Source organism: Puma concolor, chromosome D1, assembly GCF_028749965.1.
Source record: "Puma concolor isolate L17-30 chromosome D1, mPumCon1.1.hap2, whole genome shotgun sequence".
NCBI classification, from domain to species: Eukaryota; Metazoa; Chordata; class Mammalia; order Carnivora; family Felidae; genus Puma; species Puma concolor.
The window spans coordinates 2,013,376-2,034,683 of NC_141676.1; the positions used below are offsets into that span (position 1 = coordinate 2,013,376).

The window sequence follows — 21,308 nt, forward strand, 5'->3', positions numbered from 1 at the left end:
AAACAACGCCACGGTCACAGACGAAGGCTGACAGGTACTGTCAGTTTCCAGGTGCCCCCGTGTACAGGTTTCTGGGTTGTTTTAGTCTCTGCAAACAAACACACATCCACACACAGCAGGACAGACTCCACCCCGGTCTCATGTCTCTTTCTCACTGAGCCAGTCACCACATCACACCAGCCGCTCAAAGACGATGTGACGAGCTGTCATGACACCCCTCTGGCCAGCCTGTATTTAGCCGACAGCGTGCATCCAGGCTTTTAATTTTCACGATAACGAACACATTTACTATGAACGTACCTGACTTTTCAGAAAATTTTTTGGAAAGTTCTGGAACAGAGGACCCCCTTTCGCACACACCCCTCCCCACGCCCTTCGCCAAGTGCCACTTTGGGGGACACCTGATAGTTGCTCTAGACTCTTCAAGAGGAGTAAGTCCCACGACCCCTGCTACTCTCCTGGTGTCCTTTCTCGTCTCCCTCCTGAGGCACCCAAAGTGACGCCAGGCACAGCTGGTTCGTGCCTTCTGCCTCCCCGATGCCCCGCACCCCGAGATGGCTCCAGGCCCCTTCTCCACCGGAGCCCCGCATCCCAGCGTCCACGCAGTGAGGAGCCTCGTGCCGTCAGCACAGCCAGGGAAGCGGCACTGTCCCCGAAGGAGGGCGTGACCCCCCTCGTCCCTTTATATTCGCTGTCGGATCGACTACTTTGGCCCCCGGAACACAGAGATTCTGACGTCAGTCCGGGAAAAAAGACCCAAGAACACGTGACATTTAAGACCCCAGGGCGCCTGGCTCAGTCGGATGAGCACGAGACTCTTGATCTCGGGGTCGTGAGTTCAAGCCTCGTGTTGGACGTAGAGGTTACTGGAAAGGACAAAAGAGAAAAGAGGAGAAGAGAAAGCAGAAAGAAAAAGAACGCAGCTGGGGCACATGGTGCGGGGTCCCGAGCGCGGCGGGCCCCTCCCGTCTCCGGGGCTCTCCCTGCCCCGACTGGAGGCCGCCCCTGGCCGCGCTGGGCCGAGCGGCGCGGTCCCGTCCTCCCGGGCTCTCGCAGACGCCACCGTCTCTGGTCCCGGGCGGCCCTGTCCGGACGTATTTTCGAATCTTCTGTGTTTATTCATTGGTCCCGCTAGCGGGTTTTCTGTATCGCGAATCCTTGCGAAGAACCCGCCGTTGCAGGCACCTCTCCTTTGGTGTTTTGCTGCTCCTTCGGGGACTTTTCTGGCAGCTGGCCCCACTCGTTGCCGTCTGCGTTTTTTCACAACCACACATAACACGTCGGGCGGCCCGGAACTGGCGCGTGAGCTCCCCCAGACCGGGGGGGGGACCGTGCGGCCCTCCCGTGGCTGTTCAGTTCCAAACCCGGAGTGACCTCCGCTGCGGCTCTGGTGCGACTTCAAACAGGTCCGGACGTCCCCTCGGGGCGGGTGTCCAGCTCGGCGCGCCATGGGCAGAAGCTGTGGTCCTCGTGAGGAGCAACCCCTTCTGCGGCCGGGCGTGGGTCCCACGCGGGCTTACGGGAGGGCCCTGCCCTCATTCGCGTGTGCGAAGGCCCGTCTGCTAGACGAAGCCCCGCTGCCCGCGTACCCCGACCCCTCTGCGTCTTGGGGGCCTCGGCCCGTCTGAGCAACCCGTGCGTGGGGCGTGCCCGGCACCTCCCGTGCACACCAGGGTGCGTCCCTGATGCCGCAGGGATGCGGGGGCCCCGCTGCCGGTCCACCCAAGTCTGTGACCATCCTCTGAGGACACGGGTGCCGCAGCATCGTGACGGGACCTCCTTTACTCTGCAGGATGTCTTCAGCGATCCTCGGGGTGGCCGGGCAGCTCAGGGGGCTGAGCGTCTGACTCCTGGATTTGGTTCGGGTCCCGATCTCATGGTTCATGAGTTCCAGCCCCAAGTCAGGCTCTTCTCCCTCTGCCCCCTCGCCCCCGCTCGCGTGTGTGCACAGAGGCCTTCTGTCTCTCTCTTTCCCTCTCAAATAAAAAACTTAAAAAAGAGAAAAAAAAGAGAGAGGAACCAGGCATTCTGAGGTGCCGCCCAGAATCGGAACATGCCCACAAAGACCTGACCTGGCAATTCTTGCCCCGCGTTCCTGCCTTGCTTGTCCCGGGGCACCTTTAAGACAGCTGCGCAGAGCTGAGCCCACGGGAAGCGGTGACCGCCACCCCAACCGCCTGACGAGGACCAGGGTCCCGCTTTGCCGCTGTCTCCCGTTCCCCCGGGACAGAGGGCCACTCCTCCCCCGGCTCACTGTGTGCGACCAGAACCCGTAAGGGCCAACTCTCGGGACCGTACTTCCTCTGGCGTGGGTGTGCTGAAACCATAGCCTCAATCCAAACAGCCCTGGGGTTTCCACTTTCCCAAAGGCAGGAGCTCAGATGCCAAGGGGGCCACCTGCTGACCCTGGTTGGGGGGGGGGTGGGGGGGAAGGGAGTGGCTTCTGCCCCCTCATTCACCAGGTCGCAACCTGCATATTCGTGACACATCGGCACTGGGCGTCCCACACCGGCACGCAGGGCATCCCACAAGCTGCCCTGACCCTCCAGATCCAGGCCCGGGGTCCGCTACGCTTTTTGAGATGGTGTTGGATACGCTCGCTTTTTTGTTTCTTGCGGAAAACCCCCCAAACTCCTTGGGCAACAAGGCACAGCCCCCAGGCGCCCGGGTGAGGCAGGCTGGGGGCGGGGGCGAGGCCTGGGCTTGAACCCCCTCACCCGGCCCCGTTTACCTTCCCCTTCCTGCAGGGCTTTCTGGTCCCCAACGGCCTCGGGCACCAGCTTCCCGTAGGAGTGTCTCTCGCTGGAAGCAAACTTCACGGTGTCAAAGTAGACGGACCCATTGGAAACGTAGCTGGAAAATAAGAACCAGGCTGTGGGAAAGTGGACAGACCTGCGGACAGCCCGGGCGCCTCGCAGGAGCACAACCTGCAAAGCCAAAGGGCTGCACGGGCCGCAGGCCTCTTAAAACTCTGCTCTGCCCACTGCGTCCAGCGTGGCCTCGGCCGTCCTGCGGCCCCGTGATGTAGCTACTCGCAACCACGGCCGCCGTGCAGGCCGAGCGGGCCCGACACGCACGCCTCGTCACGGAGGCCAACTCCTCACTCTCAGGACGGCGTGTCCCCACGCAGTCCCTCCGCCTCGCAGCCCTGGACCACACAGCTCCCGCCCTGCCCCTCGCCTTGGTGACGGCACGGTCCCGGGTGCCCTGCCCTCGCTCGGTCCACCTTCCACCCGCCTGCACGGCCCCGCCAAGGCTCTCTGCCTCTCAGCAGCCCTCCACGTTATTCCAGCCCGGAATGATCTGTCTTCTCTCACCTTGGCCTCGCCCACGGCACTCAGTCTGGCACACGACCCCCTGTCGCCCTGCAGGGACCCTGCCAGGTAGGGGACAGGGGAGGCGTCACCAGCTCCAGAGAGCCTGTGCTACTCCGGGCCCCACACCAGGTCTTGTGCTCTCCTCGTTCCGCTCGGTGGTGCCTCATCTCGCCCGAGAGGCGGGGACGGAATCTCCCAGAGCAGGGGCGCAGGGGAGGGCGCCCCCCTCCCCCCGCGCGGCAGACCCCACGCCCCCAGTTACGCTTCTGGGCGTCGGTGATTCTCGACAGCGCTAACTTCAGAGACACAGACGGTGTTTCGCGGGTCAGGTGGTGCCGAGAGGGCAGACCAGGGTCACCACCGAGGCTGAGGACCTCGAGGAAACACGCGTCCCTGGGAGGTGACTCATGGACAAGGGGTCTCACGCCGTGCGGCGGAAACCACGCCTCCACGCTCACCAGCCCGGCCCCGTGCTCGCGGACTTAGCCGTGGGCTCGCTGGCAGCCCTCAGGCGGGCGCTCTCTACGGCACGCGCATCCTTGCCGCGGCCCCGACGCTGAGGACTCAGCGGCACCGAGGAGCGAGGCTGCCGGGAGGGTCGGCATGACACGGGGGCAGTTGCTCCCGCGGTGAGGTCATGGGCTCGGCCGTGTCCCCCCCAATTCCTGTGTGTCAGTGCTAGCTCGCAGCCCCCCAGAACAGGACAGTGTTTGGAGACGGGGTCTTTGCAGAGGCGAAGCGAGGTCACCAGGGGGAGCCTCAACCCTGCATGACTCCTACGCAGCGTCTGCGTCAGAGGAGGTGACGAGGACACAAAAGGAGCCCCAGCAGCCCGTGTGCAGAGTGACAAGTATGTGCCAAGGCAGCGAGAGGGCCGCCATCTGCCAGCCGAGGCCAGGGGCCGGGACAGAGCCTGCCCTCGCGGCCTGCGGAGGAACGACCCTGCCCTGTGCCGTCCGGAGCCAGGGGCTTGCTGGCCGCAGCCCCACAGCACCACGAGCTCCCCTCCCTGCCGCCTTCCCTGCACAGCCTTCCCGGAATGCCGTGCTCCCACGGGGAGGGCCCCGAGCTTACCCGTAGCCGTTGTCCACGATCTTCTGGACAAAGTTCACGATCTCCGGCACATATTCACTCACCCGGGTCAGGACGTCCGGAGGGAGAACCTGGGGGTGAGAAGAACAAGTGACCCTCTTCCTTCTGGAACAGCAGCCTCGGACAGCACGCTCCAGGAAGCACCAGCACCAAATGCAGGCCAAGAAGGCCCGCAGGCCCCCAGCCTGCACTTTAGACCTGACTGAAGACGGTCGGGATCGCGATCATCGGGCCCCGATGAGAGAGCAAGGGCAGGACAGCTGGCAACACTTACGTTCAGGGTTTCCATGTCTCTGTGGAATTCTTCTTCCCAGAACTTGGGCAGTTTGGAGAAAATAGAATTGTCCGTAACTTCGCTGCCCAGTGTGGAGTCCAGCCAGTCAGAGAGCAAATCTTTTGCTTCTTCCAACAACACCTGTGGACAAAGAACAGCATCCACACACGTGTACGAGCTTTATGGGACTGTATCTCGTGCAGTTGGTCCGCACCGAGACCTCGAATTCAAGGATGTGCCATGCAAAGCCACGTCCACGATGAGCCGCCATCTCCGTGAGACCGCGGTGCTCGTGTAAACGACTCAGCACGGGGACAGACACCAGACTCCCTAAGTGGGAGGTTCCAAGACGCAGCACATTCAGGAGGTCCGACTACTGTGGTCACAGGGTTGGGGTGGCCGTGGGGACAAGCGGGGCCGCTGCTGCCACGGGGCGGGGCGGGGCAGGACCAGGCACGGTGCGGTCGTCCACAGCCAGGGCACGGAGATGGCACAGCCCCGTCCCGGAGGGAGGCCTCTCGGCCAGGGCGCCCTGACCGCCAGATGCCATCAACTGAAGACAGCAGGCCCACGTCACGGGCAACAGCGCAGTGCCGGTACGAGACGTGTCCTGTCACCGCAGCACTCCCGTCAGACAGGAGGAATGTCCATCTGTGATGGGAGGTGAGTGTCGTGGCCGTGGCCTGAGCCATGCAGGCCGGGGGGACCCTGAGGTCCTGCTCTGGAGGAAACCAGCGCCTTTGGCATCTTAACTGGAGCAGTGACAGGGATGTGGGGACAGGCAGGCGGTCTGCAGTCCGCCAGTGGGGGCAACGGGGCCAAGAACAAAGGGTGCAGAAAGTTCAGGAAAAGTAGACATGGAAGACACAGAGAGGACACGCAGGGAGGCACGCTTGTACCATGATGTGGACAGGAAAGGCGCAGCTAGGGGCTCCCGCTAGGCTCCCACCTGGAACACACCTGCTACCTGCTGCCGGGCTGGCGGGCGGTGACAGGGCCCCAGCAGGACGCTCGGCCCCACGGCCACCACGCCGGGCGCCAGGGAGGCACAGTCCAGAGGCGTGGGCTCGCTTGAGACTGAACCCCGCTCACGGCACCTGGCACGGGGCCCGGCCCCCAGCCTGGTCACCTCCCCGCCCGTCCCCTCACAGCCGGGAACCTCACGGCTGGCCATCGAGGAAACACGACCGGGCACGCCAAGAGGCAGAGAACGACGTGAAGACACAGGGCGGCTGGCAGACCCGGGGGTCAAACTACTGGGATGAATACGCTCAGGGCTCCGATGGATGCGGCCGACCACGCGCAGGAACAGAGGGCCAAGGTGAGCAGAGAGAAGGAAGTCCTGAGAGAACGGGCAGGAGACGTCGGGGATCCACCACAGCGTGACAGAAACAAAGACTGTCCTTGTGGGGTCATCGGGAGACTGGACGCGGCCGGCGGAAGAATCTCGGGGCTTGAGGACAACAGAAGAGAAACCCCCAAAACTGAACATGAGAAAGGCTTCCTTCTCACAGAGTGAACAAAACCGAACAGGGTAGCCGAGGCCCCGGGCCCACCACAGACGTGCCACACGTGCGTCACGGGGACAGCAGAGGGAAAGGGAGGGAGAAACGTCGGACTCCCGAGCGAGTGAGAGCGCCCCACTCGTGTCGGACCCTAACCGCAGGCGCACGGAGCCCCCGGGACGTCGGGCAGGAGAAACACCGGAACGCCGCACCCAGGCACGCCGAGCTCGGGCCGCACCCCATCAAAGCTGATGCAATCCTGAAAGAAGCCGGAGGAAAACACCTCGTCGGTAGATGAGCAGAGGCGAGCACTGCGCCCGACTTGTCCTCACACTCCGTGCAAGCAAAGAAGGACGGGGATATTTAAGTGCTAAGACAAAACGCTTGCCACCCGGGAATTCTGTGCCCTGTGACGTTGGCCTGCAAAAGCAAAGGGAAACCAAACTCTTAGGGAAACAAAAACCAAGGGAACGTGTTGCTGGCAGACCTGCTTTGCAAGAAATGTCCAAAGAAGCTCTTTAGAGAGGCCAAAAGTAACAGAGGTTGGAAGCTTGGGTCTACATAAAGTAAGAAAGAACATCGCGGGAAGAATTAAGTGCACATAAAATAAAAGCAATTTATGATTATTTATTTTCTAGAGAGGGGAGAGAAAGAGCATGCACGTGAACAGGGGAGGGGCAGAGAAAGGGAGAGAGAGAATCCCAAGCAGGCTCCAAGCAGTCAGCGCAGAGCCAGACGTGGGGCTCGATCCCACGACCCTGGGATCACGATCCGAGCCAAAATCACGAGTCGGACTGCTCAACCGACGGAGTCGCCCAGGTGCCCCAGAACTTCTATTTCTCTTAACTGATCCAACAGAGAACAGCTTGTTCAAAATGATGGCAGTGGGAATGCATCGACCTGCACACTTACGTACCCGTTTAAGTAGACACAACGCCCTCTGTGTTTCCAGACAGCTAAGACAAGTGACGGCCACGACACAAGGGCGGGAAGCAGGAACTAGGGTCATCTCGTTATTGTAGGGCACTCCTACGACCACGAAGGGCACAGTGTTTTTGAAAGTGGGATTAGTCACAAGTGTATATTGCAAACTCTAAGGCAACCACTGAAAATCAAGTGTTAGATATGCGGTAAAAGGAGAGAAAGCAGAATCATGTGAAATGCTCACTCAAAACCACAAAAGACAGACAAGGAGTGGAAGACGAAACAGGAACAAAGAACGAGGGCAACAAGAGAAAACAACAGTGTGGATAAGAACCCAACTACCTCAACATCACTTTGAATGTCAATGGTCTAAAGGCACCAATTAAAAGAGATCATCAGAGTGAATCAAAATCCAAGACCCAACTCGCAGTTGTCCACAAGGAATCCACTTTAAGTACAAAGACACGTACAAATCAAAAGTAAATGGATGGTGGAAATGCACTGCGCGACCACGGTGCAAATCAGTGAAATAAAGCAGGAGTAGCTCCCTTCAGACAAAGCAGACTTCGAAGCCAGGAGAGTCGTCAGGTATAGAGAAGGATGTGGCAGGACGAACGGGTCAGTTCTACAGGACAACCGTGCTTACGTGTGCGGGCCCAGGGCAGGGCGTCAGACCACATGAGGCAGAAGCAAGCAGAAGTGCGAGGAGAAACAGATGAACTCGCAGAGGTGGTTGGGGACTTCAACACGCCTCCCTCCGAAGGGGACGGACCCAGCAGTAGGAGATGGGTAAGGAGGCGGATGAACTCAACATGACCATCAGTCGGCTGGACCCAATGCACGTCCACAGACCACTTCGTCCGACAGCAGGCAGAACACGCAGCGTTCACCAACACAGACCACAGGCTGGGCTATAAAACACGCCTGAACAAATTCAAAAGAACGGAAATCATACACCGTGTCTGCTCTCGGACCACTGTGCAACTGAACTAGAAACCAGTAAGAGAAAGAGAGCTGGAAAACCCCACAATACATGGGGATCAAAGAACGCATTTCTAAAGAACACACGGGCCAAAGAAGGTTATCCCAAGAAAACATTAAAAGTCTTGAACTAGGGGCACCTGGGGGGCTCAGTCGGTTGAACGTCCGACTTCAGCTCAGGTTACGATCTCACGGTTTGTGGGCTGGAGCCCTGCTTCGGGCTCTGTGCTGACAGCTCGGATCCTGGAGCCTGCTTCAGATTCCGTGTCTCCCTCTCTCTGTCCCTCCCCCACTCATGCTTTGTCTCACACTGTTTCTCAAAAATAAATAAATGTAAAAAAAAATTTTCTTAAATAAATAAAAAGTTTCTGAGCTAAATGAAAACGAAAACACAGTGTACCAAAATTTGTGAAATACGGCAAAAGCAGTGCTTAGAGGACATTTGTAACACTAGGCGCATAGATCAGAGAAGAAAAAGAGGTCTAAAATTAATCATCTACACTTCCACCTAACAAACTAGAAAAAGAAGAACAAATTAAGTCCAAAGTGGAAAAAAGAAAAAATAAAAATTAAAGCAGAACACGGGAACTCCATACAGAAAACATCCACGAAACCAAAAACTAGTTCTTTGGGGAAATGAATAAAACTGATATGCCTCTAGCCAAGCTGCTTAAGAAAAAAGAGAGAAGACGATACTAGTACTCAAAGCGAAAGAGGAACATTACTACAGACCCCATGAAAACTAAAAGCATAAGAAAGTAACACTGTATACAACCCTGTGCCCCCAAACTTGAAACCTGGACTAATGGACCGATTCTTTGAAAGACAGAAGTTGCCAAAACTCACCCAAGATGATCCACACAATACGAAAAAAGCCTGTATCCTATGTCTATTAAAGAGATTTAATCAATAATTTGTAACTTTCCAAAACAGACATCACCCAGGCCAGGTGGGTTCACTGGTGAATTTTATCAAACATCGAAGGAACAAGTTATACCAATTTTCTAGAGGTTTTCAGACAAAAGCAGCAGAAAGACTGCTTCCTAACTCATTCCACGAGGACAGCATTACCCTAACGCCAAACACAGACAAAGACATTGCAAGAAAAGAAAACTGCAGACCAATATCTCTCATGGACATAGATGCAAAAATCCTTAATAAAATATTAGTGGGGCGCCTGGGTGGCTCAGTTGGTTAAGCATCTGACGTCAGCTCGGGTCACAATCTCACGGTTCTTGGGTTCAAGCCCCGAGTCGGGCTCTGGGCTGACGGCTCAGAGCCTGGAGCCCGCTTTGAGTTCTGTGTCTCCCTCTCTCTCTGCCCCTCCCCCACCGGTTCTCTTCCCTCTCTCTAAAGAGCATTTAAAAAAAAAAAAAAAAACAAAGAAAAAGGAAAGGAAGTGGTGTGCCGACGGCTGAACTTTAAGATCACAAAGTTCTGCTCTAGGAAAACCACAGTCAAGAACACGAAAAGACGAGCCTCAGACTAGGAGAAACTACTTGCCAAAGACACAACTGATAAAGGGCTCTTATCCGAAATGTTCACACTCAACAGTAAGAAAACAAACAACTAGAAGACTGAGTCAAAGACCTCAACAGGCCCCTCGCCAAAGAGGCTCAGATGGCAAACAGGGAAGGACGTGGAAAGGTGCTCCCCACCGATGCCGTCGGGGGAACGCAAACCCCAACAGTGAGATACCATCACACGCCTGTCAGAAGGGCCCAAATACACACACACACTCCATGCTGGGGAGTCAGAACAGCAAGGACTCCCTCTTGCTGGGGTCGGGGGCGGAGCAGCCACTCTGGAGGACAGTGTGCTGGTTTCTTGCAAAACGGAGCATGCTCCTAGGATCCAGCAGCCACACTCCTGGTATTTGCCCAAAGGAGCCGGAAACTCAGGTCCACACGAAACCCTGCAGGTGGACGTTTCTATCAGCTTCTTCACAACTGCCTAACGTCGGAAGCCACAAAGGTGCACTCGGCAGGTGGGTGGATAAACCAGCTGTGGGGCATCCAGCGGACGGAGTCTTACCCCGCGCTCAAGAGACGCGAGCTCTCAGGACAGGGGAAGCGTGGATGACCCTGACATGTAGATTTAGTGACAAAAGCCAATTTGAGAAGGCCACATGGGGTGCGATGCCAACTCTGTGACGTTCTGGAAAGGGAAATGCACGGAGGCCGCAGACAGACGAGCGGTTTCCAGGGGCTGGGGACAGGGAGGGACGTGCAGGCGGGGCGCACGGCATGCCCAGGGCAGGGAAACCACTCTGCCTGACGTTGGAGTAGATGTGCGCACCACTGCACATCCATCCACACCCATGGAACACGCACCACCCCCCCCCCAGGACAGAACCCGTGTCTGCTGTGGGTCCTCGGTGATGATGACGCGTCTGCGGGTGATGTGCTGACAGTGGAGGAGGCGGGGCTGGAGGGCAAGGCCCCGTGGGAAATCTCCGTGCCTCCTCTCAGTCTTGCCGGGAACCTGAAACTGCTCTGAACACCAGGTCTTTAAAGAAACAGACAAAACAGGAAGACAGAATGGAGGGGACCGACCCGTCCAAAACGACGCCTCCGTATGAAGGTTAAGATCCCACCCGGGCCCCCCATGGGCCTGGACAAGCGAAAACACACGGGAAGAAAGAGACAGCACAAACGAGCCTAGACCTCCTCCCTCCCTGACTCCAGGGACAGCTGGTGAGATGCTCACACGGGGTGGGTGGTGTGGCCAACAGAGGAGAACCTGGACAACCACACGCTCAGACCTGACACAGAACACAAAGGAGCATTTAAAAAGCTGATACGTTTGACTGCGTCAGAATTAAGACCCTCTGTTACTGAAAGAAAGTGAAAAGAAATGCCAGAGATTGTGAGAAAGCGTTTGCAACGTATTTAGATGACAAGGGGTTAGTGTCCAGGAGTAAGGACGCTTTTAAACCCGTAAGAAGACAGAAATCCAGGTGGACAATGGGGCAGACCTGTGCCCAGAATCACGGCCGTCAAGAGAGCACACGGAAAGGCCATCTCGCAAGAGGTCAGACACATGCGGATCCAAACTACAGTAATGAGCCCGTCACGTGCCGGCTCCTATCCCACCCATGAAAGGAACCCGGCAACCCCAAGTGCCAGTGAACAATAGCTGACACGTGTCACAGACACGGGAGGACACAGACACTTAGGGAAGCGTTACTGCACGGCAGGCCCCAGCTGCCAGCCCCCCTGGAGAGGCCCGCGGGCAGGGCGGCCCCGGCTGAGTCTGCAAGAAAACGTCCCTGCACGGAGAGGCGGGGACACCGGGACCACTCTGTGTCATCGAGCGAACAGTGTGGCTGACGCAAAACATAAACCTGCTCGTTTCTGGAGTCGGAGACTTGGTGGGTGGGAGCCGTGGTCGGGGGAAGCCGTGCTGGGTGCTGGGTGGATGGGACAGCACCCGTGAAGCCTCGGACATGGAGGGTCCGATGGGCTCTCTGCACATGAACATCTCCCGCGGGCGGCCACGCGTTTTCTGTTGCGGGAGGGCGAGCCGCGCGTCTGCAGGAACCGGGGAGGCCCGTGCGTGGATTCCTCCAGACTCGGCCCGAGCCTCACCTCCAGCCACAACCCCGTGAGACCCGTGAGACCCCTTCGATGTGAGGACAAGTCTACGCCGAGTCCCGCGCGTCCTTCCGGAGAATCACCGGACGCGTGGCCGGTGTTGGGGACCCGACGGTTAGGCAGACACACGGCCGACAGCCCGGCACCTCCACCCCAGACGTACAGCCTAAAGAAACTCTTGCAAATGTGCGTCCACAGACAGAAAAGGACTCCCAGCTCATGGTCAGCTGGTCAGCCTCACCGGTGCTCAGAGAAGCGCAGACCCAGTGCCCCGTGGGCCACGGCCCCCACTCATCAGGAAGGCTACCGTCAGAAGGACGGAAATCACAAGTGTTGGTGGGAACGGTCAGAAACCGCGGTCTGGATGCTGCTGTGGAAACCGGTGTGGCAGATTCTTGGAATCCTGAAATCTAGCTGCCAAACAGTCCAGACTTCCGCTCCGGAAGTGTCCACACGAAGGAACTAGGCGGGATATCTGCACAGCGCTCTTCACAGCTGCGTTACTCATCACGGACAAAAGGGGGCCCGTGTTTCACAGGGACAGGGTTTCTGTTTGGGAAGACGGAAAGTTCTGGACGCAGAGGGTGGGGACAGCTGCACAACAGCGTGAACGTGCTTAGCGCCCCTGAGCTGAGCACCTGTAACTGGTTAAGGTGGTACATCTTACGTCACGTCTGTGTTATCATACTCTTCAAAGGAAAGGGTATCGGTGGAATAATCAAGAAAAAAATTCCCAGTCATACTGCCATAACCAGGAAACGTGACTGGCATCCCAGGAGAGGGAGAAACAGCGGACGCAGGAGGCCCACCGAAGGAAGGCCAGCTACGACGCGGGGCCCAGGCGGAAGGACGCCCGGCAAAAACGCTGGTCCGCGGGTCTGTGTACATCAGGCTCTGTCTCATTAAGCTCGGCAGGAGGCCACGCCGGCCATCTGAACCATGGGAGAACGTGAAAGTTAAAGTAAAGCCTGAGCTGGGCCCTCCCCCCCCCCACTCCAGGGAGGGATGGCCTTGTCAGTCGTCCCACTGAGCGCTGGAGAGGGCAGCCAGCAGGGGGCGCCAGCGTGCAGGAGAAGGGCCAGGCTGGAGGCGCCGGCAGTGACAGCCTCCCAGGCCCCAGTGCAGTGCCCTCACCCCGTCCAGGGGGTCGAGGAACCTGCCCGGGAGGCCCCGGGGCCGGCGGGGAACCCACACAGGGCCCCACGGCCCAGTTCAACTCCAGCCTCACTCTGCTTTCTGCAGGTGCCGCCGAGAAACACGGGGGAGGCCACCAGAAACCCCCGGAACGATCTCCGCACATGCTCCGATGCGCCGCCCCCGCCCCCCCCCCCCCCCCACCCCTCACTGTGAGGACGCTGGCGTGGGGCGAGGGGAGGCCTGCTCGGCCCCAGGGTGGCCGGGCCCAGGTGCCGCGCGCAGAGGCACAGGCTGGAACCCGGGAGCAGCGAGCCACCTCGGGGCAGGGTGTGCGGGTCGCGCTGGAGACCTCACCTCTGCGCAGCGGGCGGCCTCCTCTGCCGGGAGGCCGCCCCGCACGGCTCTCTCCAGGGGCTCTGCGGCCAGCTCCACCGCGCGCTGAGTGCGCTCCAGCATTTGCTTTCTGTCCGGGTCCGTGGTCTCATTTAACTTGGCTGAAAACGGCTGCAAGCACAGGAGAGGGCAGGGCCGTCAGAGGCTGCCTCACCGGAGAGGACGGTCCCTGCCCCTGCCCTGCAAGTGTCCCCAGGGCGTGGTCCTAGCTTCCCCGAAGGAGGCGCAAGTCCGGCAGTGGACAGGCCCGGCCCGACACCCTGCTCCTCGCGCCCCCCGGGCCTGTTTCTCTGATGTTAAAACGCCTGTGCTCGGGGTCACTCAGGTGTCACCTGGGGACTACTGAGCCTCGCAAAGGCGCGAGGTCCTGGCGGGGCCGCCCCGTGTCAGCCTAAGACCGCTAAGCTCTGATTTCATTCCCACTTTCTCTTCTAGAGATGATGCACGTAAGCGCTGATCACTGCTGCGGTCACTAAAATACTAACCACTCTTAAAGAGAATAAAACGACTTATCCTAGCCTTACCCTGTTAGCACCATACTTTGTGATACTGTTACTCAAAATATTAAATTGGAAAGAATTTCTGCCAATAATTCTGAAAATGTCTAGTGCCCCCAACGTAAGGGGCTGGGACAGCTTCCGCGTCGCACACTCAGAATCATCAGATGCGGCTGTGATCTCAGCACAGGAGACACAGGAGTGTTAGGGACATCGTACGGGCAAGCATACTTTACTGCCACCGTGACAAACTCTGACATTCTCCCGTGAGCGGCAGGCACAGCCCCCTACTCCACGCCCCGTCCAAGCGTGTCTTTCCTGGCGACTTTTCCCACAGGCCAGGGGACCACGTGACCCAGAGCTCCGGTGCCCCGATGGCGCTAGCTTTAAGTGCGGACAACTAAGGCCCCACGCCAGGGACGGTCAGGAGTCAAGGAACAGACAGACGGGGGCCCACCTTCAGGGCGGCATGAACATCCTCCAGGAGCTGGGCCGCCCGCGGCTGCTTCCCCCGGTACTGCTCAAACAAGTAGTTCTGCCGGGCCCTCTTGATGATCTGGAGAGATGAAAGGGAAGCCGGGGTCACGTCCAAAGCGCGCCCTTGTCCCTGCAGGCTGGCAGACTCTGAGCCCCGCCAGGCGGCCGGCGAGCACCGCCCTCCTCCCGTGACCTTTCTGATCTTCAGGAAATTGGCTGCCCTCCCCCCGCCGCCCCATCGCTGCACGCAAAATCGCGTGCCACCCAAAGTCTCGTTGCCACGAAGTACCTCGGGCTGACATCTTATCAGCCGGGTCCCCGGTCGTTCAGGTTCTCGCAGCATCTTCACATCTGAAGACGGACGTCATTTGCACAAACCGCGACGCTAACTGGATGTGTACAGGGCCGAGGCCCACCGTGTTCTACTCACCGACGTCACTTCCTCCTTCCCACCCCCGCCGTTCCGAACACGGCCTGGTGAGAGCCCCACCTTGTCGTCGATGTCCGTGATGTTCATGCAGTAGAACACGTCGAACCCAAAGTAGTCCCGCAGCACTCTCCTCAGGATGTCGAAGGAAATGTAGGACCTAGAGCACGCGGACAGACCTTTCCCGTGGCCCGCCACGCATCCCCCCCCCCCCCCCCCCCGCCCAGGGCCACGGCCACGAGAGCAGCCACGGGGGAAGGCTCCCATGGCACCACCACCCGGCTCAGGGCCCGTGACCGCCGTGGGGGCCCCAGCCTGCCGCCAGAGCCGCGGGACCAGATGTCTACACGCAGCCAGGACGCCCGCCACACGGCTGCCGGGCAGGATTCCTGTCACCTGTCCGCATCCCCCAACTTTCCTATCACAGATGTGGGTTACTTACAGAATGAAAATTTTATCTTAGAAATAAGAAAGGCTCGGGGTTGATTTTCCTCTCGAATCTCGGGTCCCTGTAGCAGAGCAGAGATCTCTGAAGGGCAGAGATGCTCCCGCAGGGCCCACACTTCCAGACGCCCGCAGCGGGTCCCGCCTGGCCGCCCCCCTGCCCGTGCCGGACGCCCGCAGCGGGTCCCACCTGGCGTGCCCCATGTGAGACGCGTCGTAGACGGTAGGCCCGCAGCAGTACCACGTCACCTTCTTCCCGTTTTGAGGTATAAACACGTCCTTTGGTATAAAACACGAAGGGACGACCGTCATCGATGTGTAAGAGGCACCGCGCAGGGTCACCCCAGCCAGCTTCAGAGAGGACGCTGGGGTTTGTTTACGCCAAATTCAGTAAGACAAGTCTGTCTTACTGACAAAGGCCATAGACGTCAGGGACGGGAGAGCTCCGTTACTCCGGCTGGAGCCCCCGAGACCCCGTGTCCCCGCGTGCCAGCGTGCTCACGGACAAAATTCTAACCCGCCGTGGCCGCAACCAAGCAAACCCCACTCGACTGGGATCCGATCCCGCCTTCTCGAAACCCGGTCGGCGCCTGGCAACGCCCACCGGGCCCGCCGCTCTGCCCGTTGGCTTGGCTGGCGCTGGGGTGCCTGCTGCCGCCACGTGTCCCCTCTGAAGGCAGGCCGGCACTCGGCGTGGCTCCGAGTGACCGCGGGCGTCTACGCCCCTGGGCGGCCGGGGGAGTGGTCAGGGCGCTGCAGGGCCAGCAGGCGGCCCTCCCCTCGAGGACAGCTGTCCTCGGGCCGCACGGAGAACGCGGGGCGAGGAGTTGCCCGGTGTCAGAGCCCGTATGCGCTGACTGCAGAGCCCGACGCAGCAGCACCGGTCGTGGGCTCCACGAGGGCACGTGGGCTCCCAGGGCCGGCCCTCCCCGCACCCCTCCCGCGGGGCCCCTCCTGACCTTGTTCCGGGTGAGGCTGTTGTAAAGGCGGAGCTTGCACGGCGGAGACCCGGCTGGAGGAGACCACTGAGGCTGCCCCCGCCGACCTTTACCTGCGAAGGCAGAAAGCGTGCAGAGTCACGGAAGCGCACGTCACACCGCAGCCACCACCTGGCTGTTCCGACACAAACACCGAGTTGCTCTCGATGAACCGCCAGAGGGGCCGAACAAGCAGATCTGCCGGCATCGCCCGAGTCCAACGTGGCCCCTTCTCCACGTGGCTCACATTCTGCGCTACGAGCGGAAACACGGCCTGGGGAGGCCCCCGAGGCGTGCTCACACCCGCCAGCTCCCGCCGGGCCTCACACCCGTGCCCCCCCCCCCCCCCCCCGTTCACAAACGTGTGCGGCAGCGGCGGCCACCGCTCGCGGGTCAGGAGGGGGCTTGGGCCCCGCGCTGCTGCGCTCTAATGCAGCATGTAACTGGGGGTGCCCTGCCCTCCCCCCGGGTTTGAGGGACACGGGCCACTTCCTGGGGCAGCACAGGACCGGCTGGGGCAGAAACTCAGAGAGGACGGCCTCCAGCCCCAGCCCCGTCTCTGTCAGACGGGGGCAAACGAGTGGCCGGCTCCCCCTCAATTCTGGGGCCCACTCCCCACCACAGGCAAGGTGTCCCCTGACTCGACCCTGAAGCAAACTCGTGCGGCTGGGAGCTCCTCACTGGTGCCTGACCGGCTCTGGAAGCAGCGCGGGGTGGCTCTGTCCCCTCGCTGCCCTCCACGACCCGTCCCCTCCTCAGCACGGTCTCGGGGGCTGCCCCCACTGCTCCACGTGTCCCAGGCCCGGGCTTCCGGCCAGACAAGAGGCAGCACTTATGCAGCCTGCGCCCTGAGAGCCCGAAGGGGTGCGGCTCTGTCACGGGCACCTGGCACCCTGCACTACGAGCCAGCTGTGCGCCCCGGCCCTCGCCCACAGGGCCAGCCTGGTGCCTCGCCCACGGTGCACAGGATGGGCCCCATGGAGAAGTCAGTCCTGGGCACGGCCATTTGCCCCACGTGTCGCATCGGCTACACGGAGGCTGACTTAACCGACAGGCAGAGGAGAGAGGAGGAAGAAGGCCGCTGCCTGTGTGAGCGCACGCGTGCAGGGGGGGAGGGAAGCAGGCAGCCGGGAGGAAGGAGACAGGGCCCCACGGGAGTTCCTTGTTCTGGGTAACTGCCAGCAAACTGAGGTGGCCACGCATTCTCGTGCGTGGGAGGCCCACGCCCTTAATGAAACAGCGAGGCTTATGTTAAGGTCAGGTACGTGTCTCACAGGTTCATTTTAAATGCAGCAAACACCCTTGAAGGAAACTCTCAGTCCGTGACTCAAGGACACTCAACCTGCTGCGTATGATGCCATTAATCTCCCCCCTCACTCGGACCCCCTAGCTCCTGAAACAGAGTCAACACTGCCATCCGGGGTGACTGGGGACACCGGCCAGAGCTGTCACACACACCAATGTGACCCAGGGACCCAGCAGTGCTCACACTGCTAAGCAGGAGGCCTCGGGGTTCGCAGCACCGGAGGCACTTCCGAGACCACGAACCATCTGAGGACACAGCCGAAGGTGGAGTCCACGGAGACTGGCCACGGCCTGAAGCGCCACTTCTGTCACACGGGGTGGCGGGGTCAAGGAAATCCGGCATTTTACAAATGGGAACTTGCGTAAGGGGAAAATTGGAAGACGTCACACAAGGGCCCTTGATTTAATATGGAGAATTCTCCACCCGCATTCCCCCCGCATCAACCCGGCCCACTCAGCACCAGCGGCCCACCTCCACGGCGCTCCACAGCCTGACCACGCCAAGCCGTGTCTCCCTGTGCTTCACACAGCTCTCGGCCACAGCAGGGGCATTAACTTCTCATTTGGCTTCCGTCCGAACGGACACGCATTCGTTCATCCAACACACACCCAGTCCCCTCCAGGCCCCGTCCTGGGCGCGGGGCTGCTGTGCGGACAAACTCGGACCCGACAGAACCACGCTCCGCTACGAGACGCACTGAAGAAGGCTCGAGGGAGGTCTCCAGAGCACCCCAGCAGGGCCGGCCAGGCCCCCCGCACTGTGCTCATTCCCCTTCCCCGGGGCACAGGGGCGGGCGCATGGGTGCCGAGCTGCACTGTGATGCTCCCAAAGCCATGGGGCCTTCCTCAGCGCCCAGCCCGCCCTGAGGGTCCTGCCCGGGGGACCTGGGAGGAGGGGCAGAGTCCCACGCTGGGTGCGGAGCCCTCCAGACTCGGGGACACAGCAGGTGAGGCCCCGAGCAGAGCGGTCCCCCTGTGCCGGAGCCCGGGAGAGGAGGCTGACGGGGCCAGGAGGAGGTAGAAGGAACGGAGGTCGGGCCGCCCGTGCCCAGCCTCCGTGCCTGCGAGGGTACTCGGGGTGTTGAGGCCCACAGCCCCGGGGAGGGACACGGACGGCCCGCGAGAGTCACTGGGACAGAATGGGGCTAGTGGCAGGAGGAGGGACAAGCCAGGTCACGGTCGCTGGCAGAACGGACTTGGAGGGAATGTGGACGGGGGCCGGGGATCGAGGGACTGGAGAGGAACCACACGCCCAGGACAGGGCTCCAGAGCCCTCAGGGACGGAGCAGTGCTCAATTCTGGTGGCAGCGAGGGGGGCCACAGCGCTCAGCTACATCCCCCCCCACCAAGGGATGTGGGAGAGGACACGGCCTCCGAGGGTTCTGGGACCAGCCGTGCTCACACGACGGAACTCGGAAGGGGCAGAGGCAGGAAACTCTATGGGTGCCATCCAGGGTGCCCGTCCCCACCACCCCTGAGCCGGCCTAGAGCAGCCCCGTCAATGCTCAGGGTGACACTCTGTCTCGAGCCGCCTTCCTCTGCGGATTGAAAGCTGTTTGCAGGGGCAGGCGCCCATCTTTACGTCACGATGTCCGTGGTGACACGCGTCCGCACCTTTCTTTCAACAAGGTCCTCGATGGAGCGCGAGCCAGGCCACTGCCAAGGCTGGGGGCCCCGGACCCTGCCTGACCGCCACTCTGGCACGCTGTGTCTTGGGAGCTGGGACCCAGGGGACAACCCGACACCTGAGTATCGGAGGGGACACAGCGGACGCCACTGACCTCACCCGGGGCACCGTGCCAGACGCACAGGGAGGAGACGAGGTACACGCGAAGCACCCACCCTGTGCTGGGGACGGGGCGTTTGCTGCAGGATCGTCGAGGACCTCACATCACCCCTAGAGAATGACCCCATTCTCTAGGACGGACGACGCCCCCACCGCCGCCCCCTGCCGCAGGGGACCCAGCGCAGACCAGGACAGGGCGACGCTCCAAATGCTTCACCTGAAGACCTGGAAAAGCCCCCGGGAGGCTGCCCGGCCTAGCAGGGCCACCAGGGACGGCATGCGGCCCATCCCTCCCACAAAGCAGCAGGAGTGCCCCAAGCCACGGGGGTGGTGGCCAAGCGGCTCGAGGGCATCGGGTGATTAATGGGGCAGAGCACCCTGGGGTTCATCGCAGAAGAGAAACCACGCAGGGCCCGAGCCCCTAAGACTTTCCAGAAGTATCCCTAAACAACCAGCATCACACGGTCACAGATGCACCGGCGCTCACAGGCTGGAGCCAAAGCCAGGTGGCGGACTTTAGCTCAAGGCTGAGATACGACTTTTTTCTGCTTTTCAAATGGCCCCATGCCAACTGGTGTCCTTTCAGGATTCGGCCGTTCCGAATCCGCTGGACACACACAGCCCGCAAGGCACGCAAAGAATAAAGCAGCAGCAGCACGTCAAACGTGAGCCGAGCAAGGAGCTGGCTTTAGAGGCCAGGCTGCCGCCTGAGCCCCCCCGCCGCCCCACCTCCGGCCCAGGGAGCTCGCTCTCGTGGCGGCTCCGCGCCGTGACCACGGGCCGCCACGGCGACCACGGGGGTCCCGGTTGGCCAGGGCCGCCTCCTCAGCGCAGCGCGTCCTAACCCCCACTCGGGGCGCCGGGGCGCCCGCCAGGCCGCGTGCTTGCGTGAGGTGCCGGGAGCCAGCCCTGCGGCCAACCTGCGCCACACATCTCTGGGGCCCCGACCTCGCGGGCGGCCCCCGACGGAAGGCGTTCTCACGGCTGGGGACTCTGCTACTCACTTGCTTGGCGCCCACAGGGCTCGCCTCTGCCGCAGGCGCCACCCAGGATCGCTTCCATGTGCCTGAACCACCGAGCCACGTGGAAGAGGCGCGCGTCGGCGGGAGGGGCCGAGAGCTGCCTGAACACGTCCACGTCTGCCTGGGACAGTGAGTACCCCTGGACATAGCTACGCGTGCTGAGGTGCTCGTTCAGGGCCTGCACCCTGGCTGCCTCGTCACTAATGCTCAGGATGGACCTGTAGGCGGGAGCTGCAAAGACAGAGGCACAGGGAATCAGTCAGGGGGAATGGGGGCCTCGGGCGCGAGTCCAGAAAGACACGAGGCTCCTGCCCATCAACCCTTTCCCGGCCATGGAACGGCAGAAGCAGACAGCGGTTTCCCGGGGCTGGCGAGGGGCACTTGGGGGTGACTGGTGGGGTTCCCACTTGCGGGGATGGGAATGTTCCGGAAATGGATAAGGGTGCTGCTTGCATGGCACTGTAAATGCACTAAAGGCCACGGAATTGTGCTCTTTCGATACGATTTCAACGGTGAATTTTACCTCAACTAAAGAAAAAACGACTGAACACACACACAGCCCCTTCTCTGCAGCGCACCTGCTATCCGGGCGCGGCGGGGGGCTGAGCACATCCGCTCTCGGTGGGCACCGAGCGGGCCAGGACGCAGAAAGCCTGGGCTGCGCCCCCGCACCGGCATGGTCTCCGGCAGCTGGAGGCCTCGTTTCTGGGAGGACCACAGCCCCCCGAAGTGCCAAGCCTGACGGCAGGCTCCGTCTGCCCTCCCTTAGAGCGATTCCCAAAAGGAGCAGCATGCGGGTGTTTATCTCCTACAACCCAGAAGTGACTCGCAACCACCTGAAGGCCACTCCTCCCAAACGGCATCGTCAGGAAGGACGGGCCCCGCCTCCAGTCTCTGTGGGAGGACAGATCCCGGACTTCAGTCACCACCAGCCAGCAGACGCAGCTCGCCATAGCGGCCTGTGCCACTCACGACCCTTGGGGATTCTTCGCCTCCTCCACGATACTGAGTTCTGCTCACCCTCCCGCCCCCTTCTTCGTCCCCAGGGCTCTGTCACCTGTCACCTGTCACTTCTCCCGGTATCAGTCACGGGGCAAAACCTGTCCTTACCACCCTAACTAACGTCCAGCTGTGTCTATCCCTGGCGTGGGGGG

At 60.7% G+C, this 21,308-nt stretch overlaps 1 protein-coding gene across 2 annotated transcripts in view; it reads right to left on the bottom strand.

The window, feature by feature from the left end:
• CARS1 (cysteinyl-tRNA synthetase 1) overlaps positions 1–21,308 on the bottom strand; it is a 44,928-nt gene that overhangs the window by 16,103 nt on the left and 7,517 nt on the right. The window contains exons 2-10 of one of the 2 annotated variants that reach the window (XM_086676603.1): positions 20,137–20,385; positions 16,024–16,115; positions 15,255–15,343; positions 14,684–14,780; positions 14,174–14,272; positions 13,181–13,330; positions 4,684–4,824; positions 4,392–4,480; positions 2,732–2,853 (exon numbers count right to left, since the gene is read on the bottom strand). In XM_086676603.1, the coding sequence (XP_086532729.1) occupies positions 2,732–2,853; positions 4,392–4,480; positions 4,684–4,824; positions 13,181–13,330; positions 14,174–14,272; positions 14,684–14,780; positions 15,255–15,343; positions 16,024–16,115; positions 20,137–20,385 (1,128 nt within the window). The remainder of the gene's footprint in view (positions 1–2,731; positions 2,854–4,391; positions 4,481–4,683; positions 4,825–13,180; positions 13,331–14,173; positions 14,273–14,683; positions 14,781–15,254; positions 15,344–16,023; positions 16,116–20,136; positions 20,386–21,308) is intronic. The other variant, XM_086676604.1, reaches the window with a different exon arrangement.